This window comes from Panicum hallii, chromosome 5, assembly GCF_002211085.1.
Source record: "Panicum hallii strain FIL2 chromosome 5, PHallii_v3.1, whole genome shotgun sequence".
Classification (NCBI taxonomy): Eukaryota; Viridiplantae; Streptophyta; class Magnoliopsida; order Poales; family Poaceae; genus Panicum; species Panicum hallii.
Window position 1 is genome coordinate 17,184,707 of NC_038046.1, and position 21,523 is coordinate 17,206,229.

The 21,523-nt window shown below is 43.0% G+C and overlaps 3 protein-coding genes across 4 annotated transcripts; 1 reads left to right on the forward strand and 2 right to left on the reverse strand.

Moving 5' to 3' along the window:
* Positions 1-25: 25 nt before the first annotated feature.
* On the reverse strand, positions 26-6,575 carry LOC112893246 (probable starch synthase 4, chloroplastic/amyloplastic). Its single transcript, XM_025960459.1, has 16 exons — positions 6,451-6,575; positions 5,919-6,027; positions 5,633-5,708; positions 4,609-5,536; positions 4,441-4,492; positions 3,748-3,870; positions 3,588-3,663; positions 3,328-3,512; positions 3,038-3,229; positions 2,872-2,940; positions 1,833-2,042; positions 1,589-1,714; positions 1,247-1,396; positions 986-1,047; positions 820-895; positions 26-722 (listed from the first exon to the last, which is right to left on the reverse strand). The coding sequence occupies exons 1-16, from the start codon at positions 6,573-6,575 to the stop codon at positions 552-554; spliced, it is 2,730 nt and encodes a 909-aa protein (XP_025816244.1). The 3' UTR covers positions 26-551.
* A 2,803-nt stretch (positions 6,576-9,378) lies between these two features.
* On the forward strand, positions 9,379-11,029 carry LOC112892516 (histone deacetylase 2-like). The gene is made up of 2 exons (XM_025959658.1): positions 9,379-10,392; positions 10,553-11,029. The coding sequence occupies exons 1-2, from the start codon at positions 9,379-9,381 to the stop codon at positions 11,027-11,029; spliced, it is 1,491 nt and encodes a 496-aa protein (XP_025815443.1).
* Positions 11,030-12,287: 1,258 nt separating this feature from the next.
* Positions 12,288-21,206, reverse strand: LOC112892249 (serine/threonine-protein phosphatase 6 regulatory subunit 3-like). Of its 2 annotated transcripts, none has more exons than XM_025959388.1 (19): positions 20,958-21,206; positions 19,875-19,978; positions 19,340-19,426; positions 19,182-19,257; positions 18,991-19,065; positions 18,786-18,839; positions 18,438-18,497; positions 18,245-18,361; positions 16,927-17,021; positions 16,435-16,637; positions 16,192-16,289; positions 14,975-15,078; positions 14,730-14,895; positions 14,520-14,642; positions 14,343-14,425; positions 14,107-14,248; positions 13,863-13,892; positions 13,494-13,564; positions 12,288-13,410 (listed from the first exon to the last, which is right to left on the reverse strand). In XM_025959388.1, the coding sequence occupies exons 1-19, from the start codon at positions 20,994-20,996 to the stop codon at positions 12,792-12,794; spliced, it is 2,346 nt and encodes a 781-aa protein (XP_025815173.1). In that variant the 5' UTR covers positions 20,997-21,206; the 3' UTR covers positions 12,288-12,791. The 2 variants fall into 2 exon arrangements, with proteins under 2 accessions (XP_025815173.1, XP_025815171.1); XM_025959386.1 differs by having other exon boundaries at positions 12,288-13,413.
* Between the last annotated feature and the right edge of the window lie 317 nt (positions 21,207-21,523).

Consider the following 21,523-nt stretch of genomic DNA (forward strand, 5'->3'; position numbering starts at 1 on the left):
TAAAGTTTAACATCCAACTTTTAACTTCTCCAAACAGACCCAATATTCTATACCCTTTATCACTTCTCTCGTCTTAAACGATTGAAGCAAACATGTTGTTGAGACGACAGACTTTCCAAAGATAAGAGTATAATTTGCACCAGTTTATGCAAAAAAACATTACATGAACCCTATAATCTCTCAATTAACAGCTTCATAGAGCTACACAACCACGTGTATAACTGGATATTTGTTCGCACTGGCATCCTAATCTCATGTGTGCTTCTGCAACCAACAGTAGCTGTGTCTCCAAGCATCCTGATCTCATGATGATGTGTGCTTCGAAAAATACCCTTTCTGTATTTTCCTGTATACATCTCTTTTGATCCGTCGGGAACTGCGCGTGACGCCACGCCGCCATTTGTACACCCAAGTAGGTAGCGATGCACAATGTGTTTCTTCGCTTCTCCTGCGACTAAGCTCAGTTCAGGGAGCTGATAGAACTGCATTTACCATACGTTAAAGCAGCATCCGGGAGAGTCCATGGAGGCATCAGGAACAATCTCTGCTGTTTATGTTGCCGCCCTTGCTCGAGCAGCTGCTCTCTGGTAGATGTCTTCGTATTGGGAGGCTGAAGTATCCCAGCTGAAATCTATCTTCATGTCTTTCTGCACTAACTGTTTCCAGACTTCAGGTTTTCTATGGTAGTAGTTGAAAGCTCTTTCCAATGCACTATCAAAGCCCTATCAAGATGAACACCTCACATTAGCTGTCTGTAGGCACCAAAATATCATATCTTCCAATACGTTAGCTCAGGATGTACACAGATACGGCAATCACCTGCTCATCAGCCTTCAAAAATGTGAAACCATTTCGCAGTTCCATGGGTATCGTTTCATCGTCGAAATCGAAGACACTAAAATTTACAAAGCAAATCAGAGCAGCATTGTCAATGCGTGTTTGAAGGTGCCAACAGTGTTGCAGGGATTGATGGCTCATGATTTACCTGTCATTCAGACCACCAGTTTTCCGAACAACTGGCACAGAACCATATCGCATAGCTATCATCTATGGAAGAAAAACGGGTCAGAATCGCACACCAGAAGACAAGCCCGTTTAACTATCAAGCAGGCATGACTTATCTAGTTTACTTATACGAAGATACCAGAAGATGAAGACGGTAAAGGACGTTTGTCAGTAAATACAAGTACATATCGTGTACAGTGCTAATTGCTAAACCATTAAATTAAATATGAAGAAACCATACCTGAGTGAGGCCACATGGCTCAAACATAGAAGGAACAATGAACATATCTGATGCTGCAAAAATCATATGTGATAGAGCATCATCATACTTCAAAAGCAGCCTGATATTGTTATTGTTCTGAAATTGGTCTGCAATACCCTCAAACTCCCTCTGTGAAAGAAATGGACAACAAATACGTCAAGTGTTATGACTGCGAGGAAACAGCTGTTCAATAGAGAGCTAAAAAACATGGTATTTTGAACAATCAATGCGTGCTTCTTTCATGATTAATAAACTATTCATGAGGAACTGAAGGCTGTTTTCCTTTTCTTTCAAGTTTCAAGTATGGCCAAGGAAACACACCTGAATGTTCGGTACTGGACTGGAACCTAGGAGAATGAACTGTCCACCTAACTCAGCTGTTTTATATATTGCATGCCTGATGAGATGTACACCCTTTTGAGGAACAAGCCTTGTAATGCAACCGACCTGCTTGAGGAAACTTCAGTTCTCTAGTAAATCTTGAAGAGAGGAATATGCTCAAATCAAGTACAGAGTCAGCCTATACATACAAAGATTTACAATGGCTTTGAGGATAAAAACATACGAGTGGTTGGGAAGCATTTGCAGAAGACATCTTGAGCTGCTTCGTGAGAGCTGCTTTGTTTGCTGATTTTCCATATAGATCATTAGCACTGTATTGGACCTTGAGAAACCTATCTGTAGAAGGATTCCATGTATCTGTGTCGATGCCATTAAGTATTCCAACAAATTTCTTGGAATGTATTTTAAGTGTATCTTGGAGCCCACGCCCACCCTGAGCAATGGAGCAACGTTGTCAGTAACAAAACGTTGAGACAGGATAAAGTCATGATTCTAAAAACTAATTATGGCAAATAGTAACACCACAGCCAGGTCAACCCTTATCTAAGGACTAAGTAGTGTATTTGAATTAGAAAATTTCAAGCATCCATCCTCTTTATACAATTCCTAGGGATGCAAGTGGTGACCCTAATAGGTAGTCTTGGGGTCAGTTCGTTAGTTCACTTGTATCCCATTTCCATAGCTTTGAAATCCGTGTAGTTCAATAAAATGATCTTTTTTGGAGAATCAAAACTTGCATCCCTAGCAACTCCCATGCGATGATCTATTTTTGTCCATGGAGAAATATTGAGAAGAAAATATTGCACCGTTAGACAAAGATCCGTAACTTACATTCAACAGGTTTGCTTTGGATTGTTCAATAATGTCTTATTTACAAACTCAACATCCTTATAATATAGTTTTTGGCCTTAAACCTCAATAGTGGAAGACTACTGTTTAAACAATGAATTATACAAGAACTAACTTGGCGGTGGCCCCCCTACAACTATGGAAATTGGTCTCCCTTCATTTCAATAACCTTGAAATGCGACAAATGTCGATAACATACATGAATAAATTTTTGATCCTTTGGGGAATCTTTACAGAATTTTGTTTCTTTAGTTTTTTATATACTTTTTATACTTTTGAAAGTAAGAGGGTTAGGGAAAATAGGGGTACCACAACGTTTCTGTTATACAACAGACAAGAGAGGCCAGAAATCAATACGATAGTTGCATCCAATGGGCGTTCACACTGGACCCGAAGGTAAGAAGAAATAGTACCTCTGAGCGCACCTCTTGAGCATATGTTGGTGATACAGTTGTGACAATGTTGGAATACACAATTGCACCCTGAACATCATAAACGCATAGAATCATTATTAGTGATACCATAAAGCTAAAACTCTAGTTTCAACTCTTCTGCTACACATTTTCCATAGGTCGATACCTTAACGACATTTATTCTACCATGTGAATTATCCCGCATTCTGTCTGCTCTATCCAGGTGCTCAACATCAAGGCCACAATATGCTAAATCCTGGGCTGGTGCGGTTCCTTGATATTCAAAATTGTGACAGGTAAAACAAATTCTAGCTGAGTTGAAGCCCAGATTTGCATATACATCCCAATAAAGAGGTGCCTGGAGATTGCAATGTAACAAAAAGAAATAAATTACCTTCAACTTAGTAAATCACCTAAGGAAAACATGATCTATTTTACGCAATCTTTAAATCTTACAACAAATGCAGTCTGCCAGTCATGACAGTGAATTATGTCAACTTTCTTCGCAGATTGGTAAAGCAATTCCAGTGCCACACGGCTAAAGTAGGAAAAACGTTTGAAGTCATCATGCTCCCCATAGTATTGTGCCCTCCAGAAGAACTTGCCTGGATGCTGCGGCTCAATAAAGTAGACAGGAAGGCCTGCATTTGCTAAATTTGGTTAGGCCTCTGCATATTTAATATAATACAATAGTAGAACTGAGTGTTGACTGGAACCTTCAACAGTCCCGGTCCATATTTTGTTGGCAAACATATTCCCCTCAAAGTAGGACTGCACCACAACGTCTAGAACCTGCACAATCACCAAACAGCAATCTTAAATCAAACAGAAAATGCAACTAAATGCATAATACGAGATAAGAAACCAAATACATACCTTAAGATTATTAATTTGGTTATGCTGCATGCAGTCATATTTGGGAAGAATTATCTCAACTAGGTTCCCCTTTTTCTGAAGTGCCTTCCCAAGACCAGAGATCACATCTGCCAGACCACCAACCTACACAATAATGCGAACAAGAAGGCTAAAAGATGACCAACTGGATCGGAAAGTAATTAGCGTATGCACCAAACAATACTCTAAAATAATTAGCGAACCATCACATTGGTGGTTTGATATAAGGAACCAGCATAATATGTATGTATTTTATACTCTGGTAGATGGATTGGAGATCAACACAATTTAACTTAGCTTCAGGCAATTTAGTAGTGAACCAATATCAAGACTGTGACTTTGCAGGTTTAGGTACACTTTCAATTGTATCGAATTTGTTCCCCTCTCCAATCAATCCTTAAGATTCTCAAAATCTTGAGTAGAACACTACTGTTGAATGAGTTGGAGAATACTATTGGCTGCCTCCCTCGCAAACCAAAACACACATGCCCCCCTATTAGAACTTACTACAGTTCAAATCGAGCACTAGAAAAAGTGATACTTTACAATCAACAGGACTGCTAGGTTCTGTTTTGCACCTAGTTTTATGCAGCATATTACACAGCAACTTATCAAGAAATAAGATAATTAAATCACACATACTTGATGAAAAACTGAATCAGTAACAAAGATCACCTTTGCAACAGGAGCCATCTCTGCTGCTATATGGACAATGTGCAAACCAGAACTGCATCCAATAACAAAATATTTGATCATACCAAATATACATATAAATATTTTCTGAAGCATAGGTTGTTGTATAAACAAGGTTCTTCCTCTTATTGGCAAAGGAGAAAGTGGTACCTGGTTCCTGGTAGTGCCATCTTTAGAAAACTATCTATCAGTTCCCTCTCTGCCTTTCCTCTAGATGACAAGTATGCTTCCCGAAGGCAACTATCCCTTTTCCAAGCCATTTCTCTTAGTATATTTGCATCATTGTTGGATATTTTCTTCTCAAGTGACCACCCATCAATCAGAAGAGAGATCCTACTCCAGAACTCTGATGGCATGCCTTCTGCATAATGCTCCATTGACTTCTTCTCACTTTCCTTTATTAGTTTACTGAGAGTATCATGAAACTCCACTATTGAGTGTTCATAAAGTTCAATTTGAGAATGCATTTCATGATTACAAGCTTGGAAGCGTTCTTCTATTGATTTTACCCTTTTCTTCAAAAGATCAACCAAATAAAGACAGAACTCTGATATGCTTGTTGCTCCTAATGATGCTTCTAGTTTGTCAACCTTATCCTGGACGTCGTGATAGCCATCTAGTATCAGAGCAGCATGCTCAACTTGGTTTGCTGTGGACTCAAGCAATTCTTCCAAATTTTCTACTTTCTCCCACCAGGCATCATGTTGCATAGGACCAAGTTTCAACATATCAGATTGGGCAGCTATGAATGCACACTCCAGCTCCCTAAGGGAAGCATCTAAAAGAGCACGCTCTTTCTCCAGCTTGAATAGACTCTCTTCTGTCTCAGTTATCTCAATAAGCTTTTCTTTAAAAAAAGTTATGTCATCCTTCAGTAGCATATTCTCTTCCTTTAGTACATCAAACTCCAGAGCCTCTGCATCAGACATTCCTTTGCTAGAAAGCTCAGATTGTGCACCCGTTTCTGATAATTTTATCTCTAAATTGTTTATCTCCTGTTGCAAAGCTTCCTTCTCTTTAATAATTTTGTCAGCACGTTCCAATGCCTGAAGACGAGCTTGATTCAGAAGCAATATATCTAACAAAATAAAGTTTGAATTTTGTCATGCAAATGTCTTCAGATTTGTATATCATAAAGAGCTATGTGAAGATTCACAAGGAAAGAATCCCCTACTCTTCTCGGTGTTTTGTATCATTTCAACCAAATCTTCCAGTTGAATGTTTTGTAGGCCATTTTCATCTTCAGACTTCTGCGGGAAAGTATCAAAACAGGAACTCTTAAAAGCAACCAGAAGAGGATCAATACTTCCTAATAATGTTCATGCTAATTAATATCCATAAGTTGCAGTGAAATAATAAAAATATATGAAACATTGAACAAACACTCGTATCAAACACTAAAGCATAGAATACATCTTATGGAATGGAACACATAATTGCTACAGAATCTGCTGCAATACCTGTTGGTGTTCATCATCACTGGAAGCTCCTGCTCTATCTCTCTGAATATTAACCCTGTTACGGTAGTTAGCACTAGGTGTGCTCTTCTGAGGAGGTTGCGCGCCAGTCCTGGCACAAGAAAATAGAACTATATACATATATCGTCGATTCCAGCAATTAAACATATGTACATAAGGAGCCACGATGATCTGATCATGACTGCAGAACATTACTGGACAGTTTAGCACTGGTGTTTATAAATGCCTAAAACAGTGTGATCAAGCATGACAAAGCATTAGTAGAGACTGCGATAGGCCATTCCCTACATACAACGCACGCACGGTCGACGATTCCCACAGTGTGCGGCCACTGCAAAGTGTGCATATAACATACAGCAATACGAATCCAGTCACGACACGGCGATCGCCAAAAGACCCCCAACGCTCCATGTTAAAAGCAATACCCCGAACACATCACGAGCGCCTTCTACTGTCCTTCATGCAGCTACAATGGAAAACACGCGCGTTCTCAAAGCAACCTACTACTAGTTACCTGAGATTGCCGTGTCGAGGCCGACGGGACACCGCAAGGCGGTTGCGCCCGGTGATCGAGGACGGTGCGGGGCGGCGGCACAGGAGAGCGGTCGCCTCGGCGCCCGCCGCCGCCGAGCACGCCATAGGAAGCTGGGGAGGAGGGGAGAGTGAGCGGTGGGCCCCGAGGCGGCGGCGTCGGGATTCACGTGGGTGGCGGTTGGAAAAAAGCTGCGGAGTGGAGTGAGACGGAAGCGTGGGCTGGGGCGCGTCGCCGTGCGGTGGGGCTGGGGGCGGCGGGTGTCCCGTGCGCTGCGCGGGGAAGGCGGAGGGAGGAGGAGGGCCAAACAGAGACGAGGCTATCTGGCCGCCTGGGGCCCGCTGATAGGTGGGGCCACGGAGACAGTGGGTACTGGGTAGTCTGCCGTCTGAAGTCTGAACCAGTGCCCGCGGGAAATGGGCATCACGTTTTTTTTATACTATAGGCGGGGGGGGGGGGGGGGGGGCTCCTGCGGGACGGGCGGCGCTGGAGGGGGGGCCTCGGGCGGGGCAGGCGGCGCGGGGGGGGGGGGGGGGGGGGGGGGGGGGTTCTCCGCGCGGGCGGCGCTCGGCGGGGGCAGGGGGCTCTGCGTGCTCGGCGGCGGAGCGGGGGGGTGGGGCCTTCTGCGGGCCCCTCAGGCGGGGCGGGCGGCGCCGGGGGGGAGGGGCCCTCCGCACGGGCGGCGCTCGGCGGGGGCGGGGGCGGGGGCGGCGGTCGGGCGGGGGGCGGGGGGGGGGGGGGCTCCGCGCGGGCGGCGCTTGGCGGGGGCACGCGGGGGGGGGGGGGGCGGCGCGGGGGTCGGGGGGAGGGCGGCTGGCGGCGCGGGGGTCGGGTGGAGTCCGGGAGTGGGCGGGGGCGGGGGGTTTTGGGCCGGGCTGGCTGGGTGGGGGGTGGGGCGGGGGGCGAAGCGCCGCCGGATGGTGGGCCGAGGATGGGCCGTGGGCGGGACCGCGGGAAAGAAGTGGGCCGGGTGGTCTGCTGGGCCAAATTTAGCACCAGAGCCTGTTTCGCCCCACCTAATGTTTAATTATTTTCTAACTTTGCAGTGCACTATAAAAGGATCTCAAAATTTGAGGTGGGGCGATAGCCCACCTTGCCCCCACTGTGGGTCCGCCCCTGCTTGGAGCGCAGCTGGATTTCCCAGTTACAACCAAAACATCTCTAGATACTCTACTAGAGTCTGAGTACGTCCAGCCATATTGTTTTTTGGTGGCTAGTACAAATTTTGGCTCTTTTTTGGTGTCTTGTGCTTCTTATGGAGTTATGGTTGTTCCAGATTTGAGTTGTAGCTTGACATGTGGCTCTGGGTCAGGGGAAGTTTAAGCTAGTTCTTCCAAAAGAAAGCTCTTGCCCAGGAATCATGGAAATATGTGGTCGAGTTTCAAACACTAAACATCCTAATTAGGTGAAATTTGAATCATTTTCCCCCCTCCTGTGCAAAGAGATGGTGTGATCAGTGATGCAATTGCCTCTGATGATGAATTGAGATCAGTCAGGAATCAGAAGTGTTCACTATTTCGTTCTGCACTGTAGTTTGAATAACTGAGTACACAGTTCATGTCTTCAACTTAGCTAGAAGCAGTTGGTAAGCACTTCTTCGATAATTTAGCACTTATAATACACAGATTCATTTAAACCCTGGAAACACATTTGATTATATCAAATAGTATCTTAATTCTGTTGGAATAGTTCCCTTTGAGCAACTAACTCTGTTCCACATATTGTCCTTATGGCTTAAAATCTTCGTGTCTTCTCTATGCACAGTCCTCTCATGTGGGCTTCGGTTTTGATCTTCCTGCTTCTGAATGTTGGTGCATTTGCAGTGGCATAATGAGGAAAAGGACAAGGTTATGGCATGAATCAGACCAGCCCTGGATAAATTTCGTTAATTGCCATCTAGTTGTTTCATGAAATGGCTTGAAGTTCTCAGAATCTTTAAGGTATGCCTGTCGAAAAACTGAAAGCACATGTTTTAGTTTTCTGTGATTTTAAATTATAATGAATGTCAGTATGCTATCTCAACAGGTACAAAATGATGTTAGAATCATTTGCAACTATAATTGCAAGCTTAAAATATAACTGCTGATACTTTGTATATGATTCTGAAAGGGATACTATGTCAGTGATTCACCAACTAGCTACGCAAGCCATAATGATTTTTCTATAATTTTCTATGCAAATCTGTTGTGTTAGACATGATATTATTTATCTTTACGTTTATTAATTCTGAACCTCACCAGGTGTGAACCTCTGACCTCAATTTCAAATCAGGGAGCATGATCAACAACGATAATGGTCACCCGGGCAAGATCAATATGGAGCTGAGCTCATACATGTCAACATTTCAAGATGAGTACCCAAACAAGCCCAATATTATTGTTGACTTTCAACAAAACTAGTCAGTACGAAGATTTTCCCTTTTTCTTCCCTTTTTTTAGACAAATTGCTCGAGCCTTTTGAGATGAAAGTAATGGCCATGAATAGCACTATAGCAGTTAATTTAACCAGGATAGAAAGATCATGAAAACTCTAATGATTATAGTTGACTGTCAACAGAAAAGAAGAAAACGACTAACTCCCAACTCCCAACTCACACACACTCCAGGCCTGGAATTTGTAAATTTTTTATGTAGGTATTCTGTTTCTTTTTTGTTTCAAGAACGTGGGCGATGATATATATAATTCAGTAATGGAATAATTATTGAGTGCCAAATGGAACACCTATCAAAAGAATAAAATGGTGCATTGGTATTGCGATCCGGATTGAGAACTCGGGTCGCCGATTCCGATGCTATTTTGGTTGTTGCAATCCGACACCAACACCACGTCCGCGCGTCTACATATATGTGTTCTACCTGGTACTCGACTCTGCATCCCTCACGCTCGAATCGGTCGCTTCCCACGACGACTATGGACACCGGCGGCAACTCGCTGCCGTCGCAGTCGTGCCCCGACGGCGCGAAGCGGCGCGTGTGCTACTACTACGACCGCCACATCGCCGGCGTCGACTACGGCGAGGACCACGTCATGGTGCCCCGCCGCGTCGACATGGCGCACGCGCTCATCCGCTCCTACGGCCTGCTCGGCGACATGGCCCGCCTCCGCTCCAGCCCCGCCACCGACGCCGAGATCTCCGGCTTCCACGACGGCCGCTACGTCGGGCTCCTGCGGGACCTCACCCCGGAGGGCTTCGGCGCCGGCGGCGAGGTCGCGAGCAGGGCCAGGTGCTTCAACGTCGGCGTGGTCTCCACGGACGGCCGCTCCGTCGACAACCCCCCCGTCGCCGGCCTCTGGGACTACTGCCAGCGCTACGCCGGCGGGTCGCTGGCCGCGGCGCGCGCGCTCGCCAGCGGGGAGGCCGACGTCGCCGTCAACTGGTCCGGCGGCATGCACCACGCGTGCCGGGACAGGGCCAGCGGCTTCTGCTACGTCAACGACATCGTGCTCGCCATCGACGAGCTCCTCGGCCACTTCCGGCGCGTGCTGTACGTGGACATCGACGTGCACCACGGCGACGGCGTCGAGACCGCCTTCGTCGGGTCCAACCGGGTGATGACCGTGTCGTTCCACCAGCGCACCGAGGGCTTCTTCCCGGAGCGGAGGGGGCTCCTCGAGCACGTCGGCGAAGGGGACGGCCGGCACCGCGCCGTGAACGTGCCGATGAAGAAGGGCATGGACGACGACGGGTACCGCCGGCTGTTCGAGCCCATCATGAGCAAGGTCATGGAGGTGTTCCAGCCGGAGGCCATCGTGATGCAGTGCGGCGGCGACTCGCTCTCCGGCGACAGGCTCGGCCACCTGAACCTGTCCATCGATGGCCACGCCCGGTGCGTCAGCTTCATGCGGAGCTTCAACACGCCGCTGCTCCTCCTCGGCGGCGGCGGGTACACCATCAACCACGTCGCCGCCTGCTGGTGCTACGAGGTACATATATGCTCCGATCCGCTACCAAATAAAAAAATTTCAGAAACCAAATTAAAGTGAAATTCAAGTCTCTTATACTTTGAGTCACCCTCATTTATGCCATTGATCATCATCAGTTCGTGCTCACCTGTTCTGAATTTAACTTGTTCGACGCACGCAGACGGCGGTCGCCATCGGCAAGGAGATCGCCAACGACATGCCGGCGCACTGCTACGACGGCTACTACCGGAGCCAGGGCTACAAGCTCCGTTACCCAGTCGATAAGAATCTCAAGAACGACAACACGGACACCTACGTGACGCGCACGAAGTGCGCGGTCCTGCGGAACCTCAGCGAGCTCGAGGCCGCGCCGAGCGTCGAGTTCAAGGAGCCGGCCGGCGGGAGCATCGACGCCGAGGCGCTCTTCTACAGGCCGGCCCCGCGGGAGGACGATGACCCCATGGAGAGGCTGCACCGGCGGTGCGGCGAGATGGAGGAGCGCGGCTTCCTCATGGAGCTGGGGAAGCGGCAGCTCGACCTGGCCAAGGACGACAGAGAAAGTGGCGGCCACCACCATGCGCATCGGCCGGAGCCGGTGAAGAAGCACCGGTCCGGAAAGCTTCACATGGAATACCATGCGCATGACCATGAATTCTAATAATCTCTGCTTAAATCATCTGTAAGAAATATTACAAAATGCTGACATGTCCGTGTGAAAATACTATTTGCTCCGTGAATCACGGCTACCTACAAGATTGTACATAGGACTTCTTAAACTGTAAAAAAGAAGCTCAAACATACTTGCAGTTTATCTAATTATCAGCCAAAATTTATAAGGGGCGGGGTGTCATTTAAGGATATCAAGCTTTAAAATTTTACAACTATTATACATATTTAGAGTTTGTCACATGATATTTACGTTAAGATAATAGATGCTCTTAAAATCAGAATCATTACATTTTCAATAACTTTCGCTATATTTAGGAGAGGAACGTCAAATTAGGGTATTATAGGAGCCGTGTTAATAATCACCAAACCTGAAGTAAAATGGAAGGGGGTGGAGCAACTGTATGAGCTGTGAAGAAAAAGTTCATGTTCTGACATCCCTTTCATGTAAACAGGGTGTCATTCGTTTTCCGTTTGTGTAAATGAGCTGGCATTCTATGAAGTCCAACAAAAGTGTAAACAATGGGGCTGAAGGTCAACTCTTAATATTCTGGACATTCGGTGAACTTGCGAATCAACCACAGTTGTGTCTCAGTGACATATACTCCCTCCGATCTCAAATATGTGATAAATTTAAGAATCGAGGTAGAATATGAGTACAAATACGTGTTAAGGTAACCGTTTCTCTAAATGGTCAGCAACCGAGCAGAAATGGTTTCAAATTAAAATTTCCAGCAAATTTAGCCAAACAATCGTGCTACCGTCTCCAGTATGACCTTCGTATTATCCGTTTCATCAAAATATAAGGTATTTTTAATTTATTCTAAATCAAACTTTTCAAAAAATATAAAATCCACAATACCAGTTAAAATCACTATTAATGATCTGGTGTGGACGTGGTGCATTTTTTATGAACTTTATTAAAATTAGTTTACTCCCTCTGTCAAAAAAACAAGACATTCTAAGAATTCTAGGATAGATTAACAAGAAGATAAAATGACCATGTTTGCTCCTATTTATTACCTATATTTAGTACTAATTAATTATTACGTACACATGCACTTTCTAAATAGCACTTTCATGACTTTTTTGGATAAATTTTAAATTTTAGAATAACTTTTTTTTAACAGAGGGAGTAACTTAGAACAAACTTAAACATCTCACGTTTAGAAACAAAGGGTCAAATTTCAACGGAGCACGAATCTTGCTATGTTGAAATCGCAGCGATTGTGTTGATCAAGATGGAATCATTTATAATAGAATACAAGGAGCCGGGAATCTTTATAAAAAAATAGCATGTTCAAGGTGAACTGACACGTGGAGTCTGAATAAACTTACAACAATAGCTAGACTAGAAATAATATCACATATCATATTACAGTTCCAAAGTTAACCTAAAGAAACAAGACTACGTAGCCAAAACCAGTTGCCACCCAAAGAATGTTCTTTCAGGTATCATATACCATTTCACGAAGACTGCCACCAGACAGAGCACATGAACTGGAGGTAAAACTCAAAGAAAATGACCAGTTTCAGACAACGCGATGCGTGCGTTAGTCAATGGTTTCATTTGTACAGTGATATGCCACGATGGATGGCAGAACAATACACTTGCTTATTGTACAGCAGTTTGCTTCAGACTACTCCATGGCAGCTGAGCACACATGAAGCAACATCAATGCAGACTGCCGAGTCAACAGAGGCTCAGTTCACAAGTAATTGCTCTGATCAGCTCAATCCAACATATTGCTATTTCAGTCGCTTGCTTTGACTGCATCAGTTTTTGTTTCATCAACATCTTCGCCGGCAACTTCCTTTACTGGTTGCTGTACATCAGTGTCATGGCTGACTTGTTCAGAAGATACTTCAGAGTCAGCTGGCTCATTTCCATTAACACCAGGTGAAGTTTCATAGACAGAATTGTCTGCATCAGACGAGCCTGCTGGTTCACCTACTGTTCTCTCTGCCACTAATGGTTCATCTACCGTTGTCTCTGCCACTATATCAATTGATGTGGCTGAAGATTCCGCCACTGCAGAGGCAACCTCATCTGTACCTACTTCAGTATCGCCATTCAAAACATCTGAATGCCGTTCAATACCTTCTGTATTTTGCAATGGCTCATCTGCCGTACTACAATTTGGCTGTTCAGTACATTCTGCTACATCCTTTGCCTCCTCTGTACTGCCATTTCCAAGGCACACGGTTTCCATTTCATCCTCAGTGCCAATGACTTTACCATCATCAGCTTCCTCGGTCTTTAGGGAAGTCTCCTCAGAATTGGGTGATGATGAAGGAACAGAACCGGATAAACGGTCATTGATGCCTCTCTCTCCATCAAATGTGAACCAGTTTGAATTTGTAAAGAGGGAGCTGCTTTATAAAGACATGGACACATAATCTATCAGCCACTACGTAAAGACAAAGGGTGACAACATTTCAAGACAGCAAATTACCCTTCCTGGTCATCTCCCAGACGCAGAGAAGATATTACCACCTCAGCTGATTCGTCATCAAAATACACATCCTGACAGAACATTGAAAAGAGGAGTCCACAAACTCACTAAGATGCCAGAATCTCAACCTTAATCTACTTGAAGAAAAATAACATAATCAAAAAACTATTGCACTCTACTGACTAACTACCCAGAATGTCCAATTTCCACAAAACAAAATACCAATGTATTATTTCTCCTTTCTACTTAAAGTTGATTGTGTTTTTTATGTTCCGGAAACTGCAGTGAACATCTATCACATTGCATGTTACAACCAACTAAAATGAGCAGGAAAGCAATATTGAGATATAATTCACACTTAAGTATTACCTCATCATCTCGTTCAAGTGATCCTTGTGCCTGCATTCACAAAACCAACATGTATCATCAATATGTAGCAGTACCCTATAATGTACAGGTGTATAAGAAATTACAAAACAAGCATGAAATTATTAGTATCTCATACAGCCAACTGGTCATGCTAATGGAGAAGAGAACTATGAGATGCAAAGGAACTGATCTTTCATATGTTGGCAGTGAAACACTCCAATCTAAAAGATGCACATCCACACACCTCTTCAATGTCATCGTTGCTGTATATTCCATAACGAAATGCCTGACTCAAGTTATTAGCAAGAGCAGCCACATCATAATCCCTGTCTCGGAAGTCATCATCATCACTATCCCTACCACGATCATGTAATGATGTTGGGCGCCTGCCTCAACAAAGCATGGCAGCAATGTTTAGATAAAATGAAAGCAATAAATAATATATATATATGTAAGGAAAGATAAGAAAAGGGAACATACCCACAAGCCCAATGATAAACATTCTCCACTTCATTGCGTTTGACCAGCACATTTGTTTGCCATTCAACCCACTCGGTATTTTCCTATTAAAAGGATAGAAATGTTCAAAACACAAGGGTCAGCAGAAAACCACTAATGCCTTTAAACCAAAGATTGCTAGATGAAGGAAAAAATAACCTGCAAGTGTGCCTGTATTGTGCTGTTACTATTTCCCAACTGAATAAGCTTATTGGCTATTCTTGTCATGTGACCAACATTCCCAATTCTTGGAGGGGCTTTCTCTTCTGAGGGTACGGTAGGCTGAGCAGAGGAAGTCACAAAAAAGATGAAAAAGGAATTCTACCGCTACAATGAAATAAAAGAATTTACACCCTATTAGTAACTTACCCCGTTAGACTCAGTCGACAAAGAAGAAAGTCTTTCCGCAACAAGAATTTTACCAACAATGTCACACTCATTAAGAACATGCTCAACAAGTTCAGTTCTTTTACCCTCCAGGCAAGAAACAATTATATTTTCAACATGATGGTGCAAAAAGTTATTATAAGGGTACCTGTTCCCAACAATTATAAATAAGGGAATTTTACCAGAGAAAAAAACAGCTTTACAAAAAAAATGATATCCACACTTACTCAAAGAACAAATCAATTGAACGCTTTATTGCTGATTGCCTTATTAACTCCTTTTCAGCAGTTTCACTACCAATTGTAAGCAGCACAGAGATGAACTCTACAATCTGAAAGATACAAAATAAATCCAGCTTAGAACCACAATGATGAAAACGAACAATACACATTAAAATTGATAAAATAAAAACCAATAAATATCATGAAGGTTAAGACTGAACTGTACTCGATGCCATCAGTTCAGGACTCGAAAATGCATGCATGTCTAGGTTCTTTATGGGCCTTTTTGGTCTGTGCCTTGTCACCCATATATCTGGTCAGGCCTAAGGACACTGCCAAGATTGTGCTGGAGGTATGTTTGCTTAGTGATCTTGAGACGCAAATGCTAGTCCAGCCTGGATCTTCCTGGAAGCATCATTAGTCTGAGCCAGGGGACCAAAAATTCCTCATCAGAGCTAGATGGCAGCACCAATGGCACTTCCATAACCTTTCTCACAACATTAATATATTGGCTGCCTCGCAATAAGCAGTCCAGGGTTTCTTGCTGCTATGGCAAGCCATGCCAGCAACAGCCTTTGTTGTACAAAGATATGCTGTCGCACAAAGCTTGTTTTTCGCCTCCATAAAGGTACTCCACATGCCGCTCTTGATACCACCTGTTGAAGCATGAAGCTGTGTTCCTCGCTTGATGCTTTCTAGTTTCTAGAGATCAAAGGATCTCTTTCTTTCTTTTAGTGTTCAACTTTCAAGACTTATGAAAGAGGCAATATGTGGAGGGAAAAGGGATGGATCATATGGCAGTGTGGATAGGGTGAATGGCTTAGTTTGGATAAAAATATTTGCGGTGCTGTTTTTCTTCAAGAAGATTCACTCTTACTTGAACCATTTTTACTCTCCACCATAGGAAGCGTTCTCTTTTTTGTTTGTGTGGGCATCTGAAAGGTCAAATATAGGTTTGCCGGTTTGATTGGTTCTAAACCATTTGAAACCCAACCTGCTTCCAAGGATGCAGTTTAACCCTGGAACCAGCAAACCCATTCAAAACAAGGGTTGAGCTGGTTTGGACTCATGAACAGGGCTAATGGTGATTAAGCCTAGATAACTCTCTGACAACTAAAAACATGTAATACATAAATCCATCCATATGAGAAATGAAGAGCTCAAGCAACAAAAAATAGTCATTGAAGTTCATGGTTAATTGTAAAAGGGTCATCATCCTGTACCTTCAGACGATGTTTTCCAAGAGGTGGGCGTAAATATCCATATGTTGTTTGCAATTCGTTTTCAGCAGAAGAAGTGTCCAATAACTTCAGCAAGTTGCCTAAAAAATTATGTCAGCCATACCAATAAAATCATTGAAAGCATAGACATGAAAAGAATCCTAGCATGTGATTTTCAAAGGCCTAGAAATGATGAAGCAAGATTATCCAAACCAAATAAATATGGATGAAATATCCAACACTCACCTAGACTCTCAAGCATACCATCAACTGTCTCTGGACTGGCAGTGACCAATGCCCCATGACTTAAGTTGCTTCTGAATGCTTGATAGGAAGCTGATGCTAGTCTTTTTGGATCCAGCAAAGATATGCACACAGACAATGAATGAACCAGAACAGACTTGGGCCTTGATTCTTCAAGAGCATGATGGAACAACCTTCCAACAAAACTGAAATTTCATAGAACATGACAAAGAAAAATTTAAGTGATGAGAAAGAGGGATTATAAACAATAAAATGCCCACTTGTATGGGGTAGCACTTCTTAGATAGACTGCATAAGGATTAACATGTACTTTGCTCCTAGGCAAAAGATTCCCAAAACAAGGATTAGACTCTTTTTCAGTAAACTACCCAAGATACGTACTTTGCTCCTTGGCAAAAAAGTTCCCAAAAAAACTGAATAGGGAAAAAACTGAATAGGGACTCATCATGTTGCCAAAAAATAAAGTTGGAATACCTTGGACTGCATATCTTTGTAGCAAGAGATGGCGGTGCACATCGCGTCACTGCACATAGAATTTCCGCAGCGTTGGCATGCACTTCAGGAGAATCCTGCTTGGCAAGAACTTGCAACATAAACTTTTCTGCTAGGAAATACTTATACAACAAAGGGAACGCAATTGGACAGAGGCAAAATTCTCTATAAACCCCTCAAATATCATGGAAGAATAAGTTTCACCCTCGACTCAAACAGCATTTAATCTCCCAAATAAACTTCCAGTATAAATAACCCCCCTAACACAATCATCGGTCTTACTGCTGATGTGCCATCCAAATTAACGGACATGCTGAATAAGCTAGGCACTTCTCTCCTCTATACGGCCCAGAGCTCATCTGAGCCAGCATCAGCAACCAGTCAAGTTGCACGGGATGTGACAACCAAGAAGAATGGTGAGTTGAACTGAATAATTTTAGCAGCAAGGTAGTCAAGTTCAACTCACCAAAGGATGTGTGCAATTTGATAGGGAGAGTAAAGTGGGAGGAGAGATCATCGATTTGAGAATAAATGCCAACAGTTTATTGATGATGGCAGTGGTTTATGGTTGATAAGCTGCAAGATGTGTGAGGGGATGATAGTAACAAAGATGACTGTTCATAGAATGTTTTTAAAATATTTTTATCTTTATAAGAAATATTAAACCAACACTTAGTGTATTGCCACATGAAAAAATAACCTCCATGAACTTTTCAAAAATCAGTCACCTGGGCACCATCCTGTATGATAGTAGCCTAACCTTCCTACCAGTGATTAGGCCTAACCCAGCTAGCGCCTAGCACTTTTTAAAACACTGCCTATAAAACTAGATCAGGAATGAAGGTTGCACAAGTTATAGAAGTTTACTCCTTGAAAAAAAAAGTTTTAGAAGTTTAGCGGGGGTGAATACATTGTTTCATTGTTGAGGGCATGAAACTTTTAGAGGTTGTATTTGATGACAAGCAACGCTCCTCACACTGTTTATCTATTTCCATGTTACAATATTTGCAGTGTTATGCAGATAGTTCCTCTGTTATTTTTGTTTCAAGACTGAGATAATCTCTGTTATTTATGCCATAGAGGTATCAACATCTCAAATACATAATAAGTTTCTGTGTTCCTGAGCATATCAATAAATACCTCAAACAGGAACACTGAACAGGAATTTATGCTTGCTATTTCCTCTAAAGAAATCACATGAATAAATATGCTGTGACCAACAATGCCAAACTAATAAATACTGCATGTATATATTGCTTATGTATACAAGTTCATGGGCAATAGAGCTTTTGTAACTTACTGATGAGCTAAACTTATCAGCAATCATTTCAAGGACATCTGTATTTTCTAACCACTGCATTGTATCACCATAGTTTGAATATATGTTCTCATCAGCACCAATCAGTCGTATCAGCACCTGACAAATTCCAGGGGCAGCATCAACCAAGTGCACCCAATAGTACATTAATCAGAGAATAATTCTTCATATATACCTCCATTATCGATGTGATGCCAATTAGGTCAACAAGCTGGACAACTATCTCTGGATGCCCCTATAAAAATAAAAAGAATAAGGTTATCTTCCATTGAGATGCTTAGCTTCACAGAAACTACAAGTTTGTATTGTAGAAGAAACATGGTGAAAGAGTTAACCATTTTGCTTAAGCAGATTTCAGATAGGCAATAATAGACACAAGCTAAACAGAGTGTAAAATACTATAATTCTTTTTTAAACCAAACTATGAAAAAAAATGAAGAGGATAGAAGATATGAAGTTAGGCTTTGTATGCTGAGTGCAATTAATAAATCATCCACTGTTTAAAAAGGAACGTGAGGAATACCTGAACATAATTCATAAGTTGGGCAGTCTTCCGCAGCATCAAACATATTACCACCTATAACAGAATGATTGATTGAACTGAGTTCAAGCTCAGTAAAAAACTACAGAATGAAGTCTAACCACCAAATAGCAAACTTCTGCAAGAGACCTAAACACGGCTTTATCTGATGGTTCAGACATAAACAATGGGCAACAAACTAAATTACCTTACTGAAATAACCAGATAATAATGTGCTATGTGGATGATCAGGTTTCACAAATGAGAAAAGCAAGTCCATTAGCTGCAACACAAAAAGTAGGAAAGGGGAAACAATATAAGCTACAACGTTAACAATCTACAGCTAAAAATAGTCCAAGGGAAAATTATAAAGAGCAAATATATGACAAGAATGTGAACCTCTTCATCCTCGACTAGGGTCCTCAAAATGACATCAATTTCACAAGTAAATATTTCACAAGCAATAAAAGGGAACCTACAAGGAGTTGAGAGAAGTTTTAAGTGAAAAGCTCAGGTTTTAAACAAAATGACAGTAACATTAAAAATTAATGTCATACTTGAACGAGCGCTTTTTTTCACTGTCCTCTGGAACTTCTTCCACAACGTAGCGAAGCAACTGTTCCACCTGGGCCTTGTCACGTAAGCTACAAATAACAATTCAAGCATTACATATGGGGAAAGCAGCCCTATTTGGGTATATAATAAACACCATCATATTGTAATACTCAAGAAAGGAAGCCCAAATAAGGCATCCAGACACAAAGCCCACCTCTTTGCAGATGACAAACAAAACACACAAAAAATTATACAGAACAGTGCTAATTCCAAAAAAAGCTAACTCAAATACAATTTTATGAGCATACAAGTGAGCAGCTTTGTCTTCCATATTTAACTGTGCAGATGCAACAATTTAAGTGCAGAAACAAACACAATTTTCCCATAAGCACTCTTTGTTATTGTCTAACAGGAGCCTTATTTATTTCTGCAACAATTAATAGTGTATAACAAAATAAAAGAAAGAATGCTAAGTTGCAACGGTAAATTAAACATGCCACTAATGTCACTAATAACCAAAATTAATAAGAAAATTACAAGTTTATGAGTCGTGAATTCAGTGCTTTGCACTCCTGAATAATTTCATCCTCATCAAGAAGTTCTTCCAATGTAAAATTTTCTTTGTCCAGAATTGTATCCACCTGAAACAGTAAAACATTAAGTTAGCTATGTGAAAAACTTCCCTATGATAACAAATGGGGAAAAAAGATGCAAGATCTCCATGGTATGAGCTATTTGCAATGACAATTTAGAATAAAAGTAATTCATGTTGACCATGAGATTAAGTTTCCTGATCATTTCACACATGGAATTTGGCAATATAATAAGTTGCAGGCTTATACATAAAATGAGCATTGAAACAAAATTACAAGTTTCAGATGATTAATTTGTTGAATACCAAACCCTATATTATGAGACCATTCAACAATTTCTCCTCCATATATATAAAATAAAATGAACAAAAGCTCCAACCAGAGCATTCCCAACTATAGAACTAAAAGGGAAAAAATACAGGGAAGAGCATATTGCGATTAATACACTATTCCAACACACCATACAAATCCTGTCTGCGACTGCAGCAGCGCCCTGTGTGGCGGACTCTTCATGTCACACTTGACGATGCTAACAAACATTTGACTAAAGTAAATGCTCATAAAATAGAGTCCCAAGCGATACACCAGGTCCAGTGTAAACAACGCAACTGCCATGAAATGAATCTCCTGTCGCAGAGATGCTCCGGTCATTCCGAAGCTGTGACGAAACCTAACCAAATGGGAACCAAGGCATATAGCTTCTTTCTGCGACACCCGATTCCACGAGCACCATAGAATCCACGGGAACAGCATTAGAATGTACTCACCAACGCAAAAATCACACACCTCGCAGCCGCAGCGCGCACGTACACTGATAACCCACCCACGAACTTCCCGGGAAAATCATTCAAAGCGAGCGAGCATTACAACCCAACAGCCGAATCCAAATCCAATCCACCGACCCAATCCGAAACGAACAAAACAACCAGCCAGAACGACCACACCCGCAGCTCACAGTCACAGCGCCACGCACCCACGCGACCAACCTGAGAGAAGCAGCAGGGAGTGATGAGGATGAGGAACTCACGGGCGAGGCCGCGGACAGGCCGGTCATGCGCCAGAACATGGCGGCGGCCGCGGCGGCGGGATGAGCAGCGGCGGATCTAGGGTTTGGGGCGCCGGGGAGCGCGAATCCGCGGGCGGGCCCGCGCGAATCCGAGCGGCGGCGGCCGAATTGGGCGGCCGGGGAGGGCGGGGTGGATCGGGAGGGCAGGCGAGCGGATCGAATTGGGATCGCGAGGTGGGGGAGGCAGGAGCGGGGGGGGGGGTGTGGGGCGGGGGCGCACGCACGCACGCACACACACGAGAGGATGAAAAAAGAGCGCTTTTCTATTTGGGCTTCCGTTTTCCGTCCTCCGTTTGGGTAAAGTTTGATTTGGGTTGGATTGGTCTGCGTCTGGGGATGTTACTTTCGCCCAGGCAAGAAGATGGCGAATGATTAGGCGAGAGTTTTAGGCTTGGTTTTTTTCCAAGTACCAAATATTTATTCAGGAAAAAGTACCAAAATTACGTGGCTCTTGTATAAAGATCTTTGCTAATTAAAACTATATAGTTATTACATGCAAAAGATGAGCCCATAAACATCGCATTCTC